The sequence below is a fragment of the Rhea pennata genome, chromosome Z (assembly GCF_028389875.1).
Source record: "Rhea pennata isolate bPtePen1 chromosome Z, bPtePen1.pri, whole genome shotgun sequence".
NCBI lineage: Eukaryota > Metazoa > Chordata > Aves > Rheiformes > Rheidae > Rhea > Rhea pennata.
In genome coordinates, this window is record NC_084702.1 from 35,053,182 (window position 1) to 35,066,600 (window position 13,419).

Below are 13,419 nucleotides of genomic sequence, written 5' to 3' on the forward strand. Positions count from 1 at the left end.
CAATATAATCCTCATTTCTCTCAAAATAGCTCCATAATTAAACAAATATGATATCCACAAAGAAAATGCAAAGTAAGATGACAAATCAGGTGTAAGTAGTTTTGTTGGGAGAAGGAAGAGAAAGCGGATAGACGAGAGGAGTCCAATCTGCAGCGAAGATGGAAAGAAAGGTGCTTATTTTGTCCATTCTAAGCATCAGAACAAGACGGTCTTATCTACTTCAAAAGAAAGCATAGCCTTGAAGCATGTTGGCTCATGAATGTCTCTCAATTCCCTTAGCAGCCTTCCCTAAGTCCCTCTAAAAAGCCCTCCTGCTCTCAAGTTGAGAATCAGGGCTTTGCTCCCCCTTACCTGGAAACCCCACGGAAGTGAACCGGGAGAACTGGGGCTGGGTCGTGGCCTCAACGTTACTGCACATACATTATGATTCCCCCCAAATATGTGCAGTAATCCCAAAAAGGGGGCAGGAAGGATCCAGAGAGAGAGGGCGATGAAAGGTAAAAATCAGAAGGATTTCAGAACCCAGAAGACATGCTCTTTCTGACTGAAATGGTTTGTGACATGAATAAGCTAGTAAGAGTCTCTGGTCCCTTACATTACGCATGAGAATTGTGTGATAAATCTTATGTTATCTTGAAAGAGAAATCTTATTGCGCAGGAAACATAATTCAAAAAAGGTTGTGTGGAACATGACAGTTCCAGTGGTGGTCTCGTAAGTAATACTGTCGGTAGTATCATTTTTTTTTTTTGAGAGAGAGAAAGAGAGAGAAATTGTGAAGGGCCAAAGCACTGCACAGAAACAAGATTTTTGATTCATTCTGTAACAGTCTTATGCTTTTGAAGAGGCTGAAGTGAAGAGACAATAGTTAGCCCATACAAATCCTAAAATAAAGTTACAGAAGATCTAACCTATGACTTGGATAATTTTAACAAATATCTTTCAATACCCAACTATAGTTTGTATTCTTGTTCAAAAGAATTTAGAGAAGGAACAGAATTTGTGTTTCTAAAATTGTTTTTAATCATGCATTTTAAAATACAACTTCGGAGCCAAGAACCAAAAGTTAGGAACAAGACTTCTGGGACAGTTTCAGAAGACTATGCAGATATGACAGACTACGCAATGCTCTACCATGACAAAGTGCTTCGGTACAAATTGCAGAATGACAGATTATACTCTTGGCACTATTCAACCTCACTGAAACAAAGATATATGCTAATTTAATTTTTGTAATTCAAACAAAATTTATTTGTAAACCTGACTCTTCATTCCTCAATGACTACATTTGAGGGAAAGGCATTCAAGTTTTCAAAAAATAAAGTGAACTTTTCTGTTAAGCCATCACATTTTAAAGCATGTTTTGGGGTTTTTTTTGTTTAAAAAAAAGAAAAAAAACACTTTCACCTTGTACTCAGCTTCACTTGCATAGGACTGCAGAATGGCTGACAACAGACCTACAGTTCCTTACAAATCCAGAAAAAATTCTCCTAATCTTAAGATGACATGAAGTCAGATTTACAAGGATTTGGGTGCCTAAACACACAGAGACACTTGAGCTGTGCAAAGTCAATCAAATCAAGATGCTTGACTTGAAGTGCTTTGTATGCATCTGCATGTTTCTGCAAATACTTCTACACGAGCTCTTTATGAATCATGAATCTAACTCCTCTCAGTTAGACAAATCTCTGAGCTTACTCCCCCTTCGCTAATTTTTAAAAATAAGAATCCAAGACTACAACATTTCATTCTAGACCTTGAGATTCCCCAAACCTAACAAGTGGAATTACTAAAACTGGAGGATGATGTATATTTTTTTTCTGGTCTTTGCATTTCATTCAAACCCCAAATAGACTCCTTAGTTATTTTTCAGATGGTGCTTCTGCTATAGGAATAATGTATCTAGAGATTACTGTTACCATTTAACTGTCGATATCTGGGGATTTCTGCATGTGGTTGGGGACACCTGCTCCTGATGAGCATCTCACCATCTTCACTGAAAATCCCTAATTAAACAAAGACCCAAGTGAAAACTAACACAGATCTGCGGGCCAGTATCAATATTACAGTCACTCCGTAATCAGAACATTAACTTCTAAAATAGAAATTTACTTCTTTAGGGGACAAAGGTTCGCTCACTTAAAATCTGGATAGTTAAGTTCATGTTCATAAAGTTTACTAGGCATCTGTCCTAAGCATAATGCAAGAATGGTTACAGTTACTTAGGTTAGCCAGGGGAAATAAAAATTACTGGAGATGATAAAGTTATACCGATGACATTAGACTACTCACAGCCTGTCAAATATTTCATTGTGTGTACACTGGGAAACAAAATGTTTCCAAACACACACAAAACATTTGTTTTGAAAGAGTGAGTTTATCGCAAATATTTAAGACCAAAAGCTAGTAAAATATCACGAGTGTGACACAGAAACAGTAGAGGCTTTCCAGTTTTTTGGGAGCTTTTTTGAATTAAAAGCGTGAGGGAAATCTGTGTGCCTGACAGGGATGCTATTCCAATCATACAAGCATCCGGAAAGAAGGTGCCAGTTGAGAGTAAGGGACAGAGACAAAAAAAAAGGCAGGTCAGAACTACATTAGTGCAAAGTCAAGGTTGTTTAAAGTCTGGTGGTAGAGACGAGGATGGATATTTCGCCATGACTATATTTCCATGACTTTTGTTCTTTTCATTGTGATCTTTCTGTGAAATGCCTTAAAAATCATGATGAAATATAACCAGTCTCCTACTTCTCTGCAAAGACCACAGCTGTGTTATGACAGGAATTGTTTTAGTGGAGCTGACTAGATAGCATTCACATCCTGGACTTTAATCTTAAAAGCCAACTTTTAATAGTTCAACAGTTATATTCCCCTGGCAAGTTCTACAATCTCATTTAATCACCAAGTACTACTTCTGGGCCATGATCTCGCTATCTGCTACGCGAAACAATCTTAGGGGCTAATTGACTCTTGCGCGAGACATCATGGGCGTAAAAGCAAACTTGGCTCCTTTACAAGGTAAGCACAGGGACATGGTATAAATCTTGCACCCTGAGATACACTCGCATTTTTTTTTTTTTTTCCTCGGGGTCTACAAATTTCGCTTAGGATATGAATAAGAAGTCTTTGAAATAAAGTCAAGATACCATTCACGAAAAAGGAGTGGGGGGCTCACTTAGCAGAATATGGGAGTAGGTCCTTTTAGTCTTTTGCTTTAGTCATTAAATCATAAAAAGGAATTCCTGACAGCAAGGGAGAATCATTGGCACTTGTAAAGTTTCTGAGAGGTTGCCATATAATTCAATTGTAAGTTTTCCTAAAGTGCTGTTCAATAATACCTTCTGTAGAAAATTAAATCTCAGCAGAAATGCTCTGATGCTTGTAGTGACATTTTTAGAAGAACATTTCTAGATCACTAAGAAAATTAATTTTTTATCATTACTCAATTGTTCTCTTGGCTAAATAGCTGTTACACAAAAAATACGCTTAATGTTAAAGGCTGCATGAAAGTCTGGTCATCAAATGATCTTATACTCAGGAAAAAAAAAAAGCCTCTGATATAGTTAATAATTTATCTTTTACATAGTTACACCAAGGTGCACGTACTGTCAAGCAGGTAGACTGTATCCAAGAAAGTTTTGGCTATAAACTGTTGATTTATTTAAGGTTAAAGGAACCTTCAGGTATGTTTCCCTTTCTTCACTTTCCTGGTTTCTCTAAGACAACTGTAACCATAATAGAAGCCAACTACTGGAAGAGCAAAAGACAGAAAGTGTTGGAAATCTTTTGCAGGAAACATTTCAAAAATGGAATGAGCTTATTATTAAAAAGTATACAGTGATAAAACAAAGTAGTTTGTACTTCATTGAAAATCCAGTGGTTGCTAGTGCACAGCAAAATAATTATTGCAACAGATTAACACTGCTAAAATTTAAAAGAGCCTTCCAAATGCTGACTTCCTGGCAGTCACAATAATCTACACAGTTAACTCAGTCAATTTTGTGTCACCTTCTTAATACGTAAAATATGATTATTTGGTAGGTTAAATTCAACATATTTGTTATTTCCTTCTATCATCATCATATTTCAGATTGAGATGATAAAAAGTGAGCTCATTTCTAAAATGAGCTTTGCAGTTAAAACATGTCAACGTTGCACAGTCTATGGCCCAGCATTCATAAAGAACTTCTGGAAAGTTTCTGTAGCTTGGTCCCAGCCCTATTTAAACTGCAACAAATTTTCCCCACTATTCATACATGGTAGAAACATGAAGAGGATGACTTTCTTACCCTTTGGGCTGTGGTCTATTCGTTACTCTGAGTTTCTTCCTTGCTACAAAAACTGTATTTTATCGAAGCAGGACACTCCTATGTAAGCTTCCCTAACAGAACAGCTTCATTTAAGAACCGCTGCAGGGAACAAAAGGAGATCTGAATATAAGACACAGGCTTGCTATACCCAGCTCTTCAGGTCTACAGTCCAAAGATCAATTTTTCCAGATTTTTCTGAGTGCAAGGAAAAAGAGAGGGTAAATTTTGCTCCAAGACAGAAGAATGAAGAGGAAATCAGCAAGGTGACTTTAAAGAGTTTTGCAACAGAGCTTTACAGAACTTCTCTCTTTCATCTGCACCCTCCTCAAATATTCTGGAGTCTGCCCTTAGTGTCTTTTTCCTGTTTTTATGCAATTTCTGATATGAGTATCACAGGCTCAAAGTTCTTAAAAATCATTTTATGGTTCAGTTCTGATTTACGATTTTTTATTTCCATTTTGCAGAGGATCCTTGCCCTCTAGCACTTCTCCAAAACTGTTATTAAGTTCCCTTTCTCTCACTGTTGAGACCACTGGCTTAAGTAGTAATACTTGACTTATTAAAAAGAGAATTAAATTGCAGTTTTTTTAGAAATAAGGAATAGGTGAAAAGACCAGTAGCCTTTTGTATGGTCTTCCATCATTACCAGGTTCTTTCTTCAAAGGAACTCTGCATATCTTTGGATTTAATAGGAATTTCCTTAAATTAACCATTTTAATAGAGAATAATGATCCAACAAGTAGAAAAACAGGGTGATGATAACTGGTTTAGCTAAAGTGTGCACTCTTACATAAAAATGCTAGAAAATTATTAAAGATAATGATTAGAAAAGGAGAATTAGATACCAAGAGGCAGAGCATAAGTGCTCTCTACGCAAACAACTGAAATGCTTTCAAGGCAATATACTGAATTGGACTACCTAACATTTCTAAAATAGTAACGAAAACTAAAGAAACCTTAGAGTCACATTTCTGAGGGCAACACGGGAAATTAATCTGTGAACGATAGTTCATATGCATGGGACCAATCAGGTATCTGAATCGATATGGCTGAATTAAAACTAACCACCACAAGTATAGAGTATGTGCCCAGGGCGTATAGTCTATGGAGAATACGTGCCCAGAGAAATGAAAATCATGTAAAGGTCTTATGCAACAGCACGAACCTTAAAAATTTTTTACCTGCTGAAGATGACTGTGACCTAGAAGAAATAGGGGGGTAACTGTGTACATTTTCTTGTTTAAGATAGGTTTCCAGAGAATGAGAAACCAAAAATCGTACCTTGTAATATAAAAGATTTTACTAAAAATCAACTAGTAGATTGTAATTCATGCAGAAGTATGCTTGGAAATACTTAGGAACCTGCGTAGAATCATCGTAAATGAGTTCTACTGCCAGTCACTCAGAGTGAAAATCTTTTAAATACTGCCGGCCCTTCCAGGCTCTCTGCACGACCCCGCCGACAGGTCACTTGGCAGTTCCTCCGTATGCCCATTCCATCAATCCACGCTCCGCACGTCCTCTGTCTTCATACCTTTAAAATATCCTCACCTTGTCTTAGTTACCTTTTCAAGGGTTCCTTACCTGTTTAGTACCTGTCCTGTTTATGCTAAGGAAGGACAATTTTTCTGTATTAAAACCATTCTTAGAACGCTTTTTCGGTGAGAAACCTGCCAGCATGAAGCCATAAAACTCTGCAGAGCGCTTCCACTTTGTTAATCTGCCTCTTTCAGATTAATTTACAGAGGCGTCGTTTAGCGCGGTGGCGTGAAGGGATCTGAGCGAACTCGCTTAGCTACTCAAGCTCCTCCTGCCGTGGCTCTGCAAGGCTCAGCCTGGGCTTGCAGGGGCTCCGCTGGGAAGCACGAGCCAGCGCGAGCTCAGCGGCCTTCACGAAGTTTAGGCTCGGAGCTTCAACACCCGAGGCACAGGGAAGCAGAACTGAGAGGTGCAATCCGGCCCCCAGCAGAGCCAACTGCGATTACTCAGCCCTTCACACCGAGGTGACTTCACGCGACCGTATTTTCTGTTTCTCAGTTGCAAGGAACGCCGGTGATACGATACCACACGGTACGATGCAGCGTTTCTGGAAATCCAAAGCAGGGCTTACAAGACAAATAAATGAAAAGCACCCACAGCAGCTTTGGAAAGGGCAGCGCAGACCCCTAGTTACAACAGCGCTACGTCCTTTCTCTCTCAAACGCCGGCACAAAAAAATTCCTCTCGCTGGGAAAGGAATTAGCCGACCTGTTTTCCGAAGGACACGGCCCTCCTTACCTGCATTTCTTGGCAAAAGGAAGCCGTCGGCCCAAAAAGAATCTGGCACTGCTCGTCCGCCGTGTAGGTCATGCCGGGCAGCTTGGAGGGAATAATCACCGAATTGAGGCTCTGCGGGTTCGTCTGTAGCAAACAGTTACTGGCCTTTGACCTGGCAACACGCAGAGATTTATATGCTGAGCGATCCTACCGAGTCCGATTACCATGCTGACATAAAACATGCCTTGGACTTTCAAAGAGAAAAAAAAAAGGGGGGGGGGAGGGATGGCAAATCCTAAGATTTAGGGTTTTTTTATTATTATTAGTCAGTATTGTGCTGTCACTCAAAGCAGCAGCTTCATCTAAAGCAACAGGTCTGCTCTCCTGATATACTTCAACGGTGTGTCCTCACGGTCCACGTTTACAAAAAGACACCGTAAATCAGCAGCAGTAATAGGAATTTCAGAAAAACTCTGGAAAACATTTTGGTGTAATTATGACTTAACTGATTAGGGTTTGGATTAGGATTTAAGCAATTGCTTAAGAAGTTGACAGTTTCTAAGGCACATGCAGTTGGGTAACTTGCTTTCCACATCCACCAAGGCCTTAATCACTTTAAATTATAACTTACATACTTAAAAATACACCCATTTTTGAGTTGGTTGCCAGAAATTTAACTGTTCTCGAAAGCTGAAGAACTTGAGAATAATTAAATCTGCCTTATGTACCAAATCAGGGAGTTGTGCATCCTGAACTGACACATCTGTTCTGTATTGAGTGCTCCAGCGCCATAAAGCAGACCTTTCGAGGATCCCTGACTGCTGCGAGTAAATTGTGAACAGGTATGTGCATTAATTTCATAACTTATGCATTGTGAAATAGTTCCTATTTGGAGAAACCGAGCAAAAAAAAAAAAAAAAAAAAAAAAAATTGGCTTCTACTTTACAATAGACTTCTGTTAAAAGAATTAACATAATGCAATTATGCTGCATGGTTTGATATCGAAAGACAAACCCGACAGAATCTGCATAATGTTCATAGGTCACTTACAATCCAACATTTTGTGGATATATACTGTATATCAATATATTTTAAAATATATTTAAATATTTCATACATAATCGTATTTTAGCATATGAAAATAGTATAAAATAGAGGTAAATGCTGAAATTTGGGGGCTTAATTTTAAGCAACCTTTCAAATATTATCTAGCTCATTATGATTTAAATTATTTTGGTGGACTATATAAACAGGATTTCCCATTGAATTTCCAATGGAAGTGGTAGAAAATTGTAAATGCAGGATACTTTTTGCAACTACTTGTAAAAGGCAAATGGTAAGAGCTCTTTTCCTTGAACAAAATACCTGAGAAATCTTTCCAGATCTTCCCTGCTGCACCGGGACCATGAAACATCACCAAGGTTCTGTCCTTTAATCCATTCTCCAGACATGATATGGAGACCATCTGCACAGGATGGGTGGTCGTTGTCATGATTTATTCCCATGCTGAATTTTGAAGTTTTTAAAAATAAAACAAAACACAGCAATAAAACAAAGCGTTTTCAAAATGTTTGCAAGTCATAATTCTTGCAAGGAGTTAAGAGAAATGTATGGTACATGCATGAAATTTGTTCTTTTTTTTTTCCATAACACCTTTCAAAAAAGTACATGGTATCTCACCCAAAAGACAGTTCTATGTCTACTCTCTGAAAAGTGAAAGCGAAGCCTCATCCGTTTGATGAGAAATACTAACTTCTGATCAGCCGTCTAATATATAATTTGAGAAAACTTCTGGATATTCAAACTCACACAACTACCGTGGATTTAACGAACTACACTTCTCTTGCTAATGGGCAAAACAGCACTGGAAACTTAGGTAATAAAATCATAGACTCATTCTACATTTTGGCAGTGATTCTGTCTTATTTCCACACGCAAACGGTTTGTTACAATTTCATAGGATGTTAAATTGTTTACTAGTTTAATGTATAATTATCGTACTTCTTAAAAAAATCATTTAACTATGTTTTTAAGGTCAACTGCTAGAAATAACACTGATGAAACAATGCAATGAATCTTGATTTTAAAGATTCAACATCCATATCATCCCAGTGAGTTCTCACATATGGCAGTGCGGTGGAAAATTCTACTAACAATCTGCTGGAGGTTTAACTCAACTGAAGGCTTGCTGTCACTCTGGCAATAGGCAAACACAGAGGAAGGCGGCAGATTCCCATGAAAAAGGCTTTTCAAAGCTTTCAAAAGTAGCTACATGGATATGTGCTTGACAGGCGTAAGAGGAGTAAGTAAAGGACTCTCAGCTGTTTTCAAAGATTTATGAATGAGTATGGGGATGCTCTCCAGAGCACCACTCAAAGTGGTGCTGGATTTTGCAGCTCCAGCCTGCCCTGCACAAAGCAAACCTTTACACTGAACGAAGCACCATACCTGGTGCTGATTTCTTCAGTCAAAGAACAGTAAAATTACTTAAGAGACAGCATAGATGGGAAAAGTTTGCCACTTCTGTACAGCAACTAGAGTACATTGCGTTTCTTTACATTTCACCATACCGTAGCACCAGAAGAAAAAAAAAAATCTTGCCACCCATCACTGAAAACACCTGCTCACTTTTTTTCTCCACTCTATAATAGCATCCTGTGAGGGCTAGGTCAAATTTTTCATCAAGTTTTGCAAGCTGCATCAGCTTATGTTCACTAATGAAAGGAATTTAAACCCCCTTAAGGGTTTTATCATGGCTATTAAGAGTTTTCAGCCTCTTACAATGATGTTTGCACTCTGCAATCTGGAGCACTGGAACAGCTGCCTCTGCATGAATAAGATAATTTTGCTAATTGTGAACAGCATAACTGAGGTAAAGTAATCTGTTTTGCTGTCATCTTAACTTCTCTCTTTTCCTGAACTGCTTGAATGGGACAATATATCCACAAGAATGTGCCGTTGCACTTTCCCTAAATATTTTTCTTATATATAATTTCTTATATATTTTATTTTATTATACATCATGCTTAACATACAGAATTTTGTATGCCTCTAACTCCAGTTATATAAATAGCATAGTTCTTCCAGAAGACCACCACACAGAAAATCTCATGTCACTTTGTTTGCTGATTGCACAAGTAGTAGTTTGATTATAGATCTTCAAGTTGTAATTTCTTACTGTAAAAGAACTCATTTATCAGTATCATACATGATATATACATGACATCATTTATGATTTGAAATAAACAGCGCACATACAGAGCACACATCAGCAAATTGGCAAATCATATCTTGTTGATGTGATTTATGGCAGAATTCACAGCTCCCATTTATATAGTGTCAAAACAAGATAAATCATATATTACAGAAATAATTTTTGGTTACTATTCTCTCTCACCTATTCTGAAAAACATTTCTCAAAATAAGGGTCTATAACCTACTTGTTTGTAAAACCATCCACAAATTTATGTGCAGAGCTGAATCAAAATCTTCAACATTTCAAAAAATTCCACTAGCCACCATTACATAAAAACATCGGTGTAGCGCTTTCTTGAAGTCTAACGTTACAGAATCATTCTGGATATTCTACAAGTACGTGAATTCTGAAGACAACACTGTCTTTTACGGTAGGAAGCATTAAAAACGTATATACGCATCAGCAACATTAACTTTCAGCAATAATAACAGAATCTAATACCAGTGCTTCAACTTCTATATGCTTGTAACACTTCTCCTACTCAGCTCTGACGTTCAAGTGAAGTCCAAAACTATCTGCACTAATTCAATAGGATTCAATCCTAAACACGCTTCTGTCTGCAGATTCAGTACACTTAAAACACTCAGCAAGTATTGGAGAGCGGTAGCAAAGCTTTTGCCTACCAGAATGAATAGTTCAAAAGAGAAGTACGGTTCATTATTTTAATTCCAACTAATTAATTTACAAGGGAATATGTGAGGAAGGTGCAAAATAGCAATAGATCTTGCTTTGCAAAGCTCTCAAGAATCTCCACAAGGTTGATCTCTTTGACAGCATAGAAATGACTGCATACTTTTATCTGTCAAATATCAACTACCGAATCCCATAAAAGCAGAAATGCAGTAGTCTTGACTTCCTATTTCTTTCACTATGCCACATCATTGTACAACATATAAGCTGAACAATCATTGCTACTTTTCTATCCAGCAAGAGCTTAATAATGTAAGCACAGATATTTATTTCTTCATTAACTATCATGGATCTAAAGATATACTGTGCTCATAGTGCAGTATATGTCCCAGTTATGGTATTTTCTAACCTTCCTACAGGTACCACCTACATGACAGGCACAACTGCATTCTTTCACAAAAAGAAAGGCTTCAGAAACTGTGTGCGACTCTGTATGGTGCTGCTCTATATCTTACCACTCCCTTTCCTACAGAATTTATTATGCTAGCTGTGGGCACTCTGCCACTCCTATCCAGTGGCTCCTCTTTCCCACTCCTGAGATCACTCTATCTCATGCAAGAGTGAGGCAACTACATATACACACGGGAGGAAGACTAGGGAGTTTGGGGTAAGAGGATAAACTTTTTAATAATCTGAAAAAACATAATGAACAAAGACGACAGTGCTGTACTTGAACAATAAATACATCATATCTATATGGAAATCAATCAAATGCTTCTTTAAGAACAGAAGCGTTACTGTTTTCTCAGAGACACAAAAATGCTCCATGCATTCTGGCTGAAGAATATATATGACACGTATGATACGAAAGTAGGAAGTATCCTGTGGAAAAACTCCCTAACTGAAATATTAGCAATATTTCAACTCACATATTGCAACCAAACTACATTTTAATAATCTCAGTTTAAAAGTATTTTGACAAAGAGCCTTGGTCAAATAAACTACACTAACATTATACATGGTTGTCAAGTCAACTGAAAAAATATTTTTATCTTATAAAAGCTCTCAAACTTGTTTAAAACCACTGCCAGTTTTTTTGTTGTTGTTGTTTTTTTCATGATATCATGCAGAAAGCTGGAACAATCTACACTAGATTTTGAAGACGAATTAAACATCCTGCTGACGTTTAATGTGCACAGGAACAGTAAAAAGAAAAAACCCTTAACTTCTTAGTGCTTAGAACTCAGAATTAACAATTCAGACCCCTGAAAGTAGGAGACAAATATTGGTTCAATTGTTCAGCGACACTTTTTTCTACCACTGCAAATATGAAAAAGTATATATGTACAGCTGGATTCAAGATAGATGACAGCCTGTCTCCCTACAACCAAAGAAATAGTTTATATTCTTTCAGGCACAAAATACATTCCTGTATCAACCCACATACTGAAAGTACCATGCTTTGATTTCATTTGTTTACAGTCGAGTATTAAGAAATAAAAACACTTACGTCCCAACAAGTGGTCCTTGATCACTATGCTATATTTAAATAAGGTAAATGAGGCTACACACAGATCTGGGAAGAATGAGGTCTACATTATAAAGTGCTATTTTATACTACAGGACTGCAAAATTCTCAGCCATATCCATGGCATCAAATTTGGTCAGTGACCCTACACTACTCAGTTGGAAAGTTTTTATTTTTTATTTCTTTATTTTCATTTAAAAATGGCAGATGATGACCTGATCACTATCATCACATTTCATTTAAACACACTGTATTGCAAATGAGCAATTACAATGCTATTAAACCACAAATAGGTAATGTAGGCACAAAGACTGACTAGTATTCAAAAATGTTATTTAGGAGCAAGTAGTTGGGAGAGTTCAGATATCTGTGAAGATTGCTTTAGGTCTTTCTGTTAATAAGAAAATTATTTAAATTTTCTAGAGAATAATTTATAAAATAAACAGGGAATAGAAGTTATTGTTCAGTTTTACAAGGTCACTAACCACAGGAGAGTCTAGGAAAGAAGGAGAATAGGAAAAGATAGATTAGTAAAAGCATAAAAGTAGGTACCCAAGGAACCAAGGTAGTTTTTTGAATACTCAATAATCATAAATACATTCCTGAAACCTAAAAGATGAAAGTTAAGCCAAAGAAATACAAGCAGCAGAGGGATGAGGAGTGTAAATTGCAGGTCCAGAACAGCGGTATCAGTTTAATTTCACGACAGAGTGAGAATGACTGGAAAAAAAAAAAAAAAAAAAAAAAAACTTATCCTTTGTGAATGAAACTGCTTATCTGACATTTAATAGTTCAGTGATTCTATAACTACTTCCATAGAGATTCTGTAATTACTCCCAACAATTTTTCTAATTTGAGATTTTGTGCATCACAAGGATGTGTTTGATGAGTGAAAGTAACACCACTCATTTAGCTACCACAAACAGGAAGCGCGTGACTTTGTCAGGGCTTATGTTGCACATTTACAACAAAAATCTAAAGTGTTACCGCACTATTATCCTCATAGAGAAAATGATGTTGTAAACAAACAGCTTAGAAGCAGGCTCATATTTACTATTTTATTTAACTAATGCAAAGAGAATGCATTACTATAGGATTATTTTTTTGAATTCCTCTTAGTGAAATACTGTTTCTTGCATGAATTTAAGTATTTTAAAACATATAAGGAGGACTTCACAGACTATCGCATAAATAGGATAAGATACATGGTTCTACTTGTAAATTAATGGTTTTTCCTGAAGTGTATTGAAAGGCAAATAACCTAACCACAGGAAATTTGTGATGGTAAAATGCAGGAGCCAATTTCTTTGGAGAAATTTTGTCTTTAAAGGAAGAACCTGCTGCCTGACATGGAAATCTCAATTCTCTTATTAATTAGCTGATGTTTTTTTTAAAAAAAAAAGAAAGAAAAAAGAAAAGAAACATTTAGCTGATCATTGTT

At 36.9% G+C, this 13,419-nt stretch overlaps 1 protein-coding gene across 1 annotated transcript in view; it reads right to left on the reverse strand.

Annotated features, from left to right (window-relative positions):
- The window catches only part of ADAMTS19 (ADAM metallopeptidase with thrombospondin type 1 motif 19), a 146,975-nt gene that overhangs the window by 50,328 nt on the left and 83,228 nt on the right, over positions 1-13,419 (reverse strand). The window contains 2 exon segments of the mRNA XM_062600485.1: positions 6,586-6,736; positions 7,930-8,070. Coding sequence (XP_062456469.1) covers positions 6,586-6,736; positions 7,930-8,070 — 292 coding nt within the window.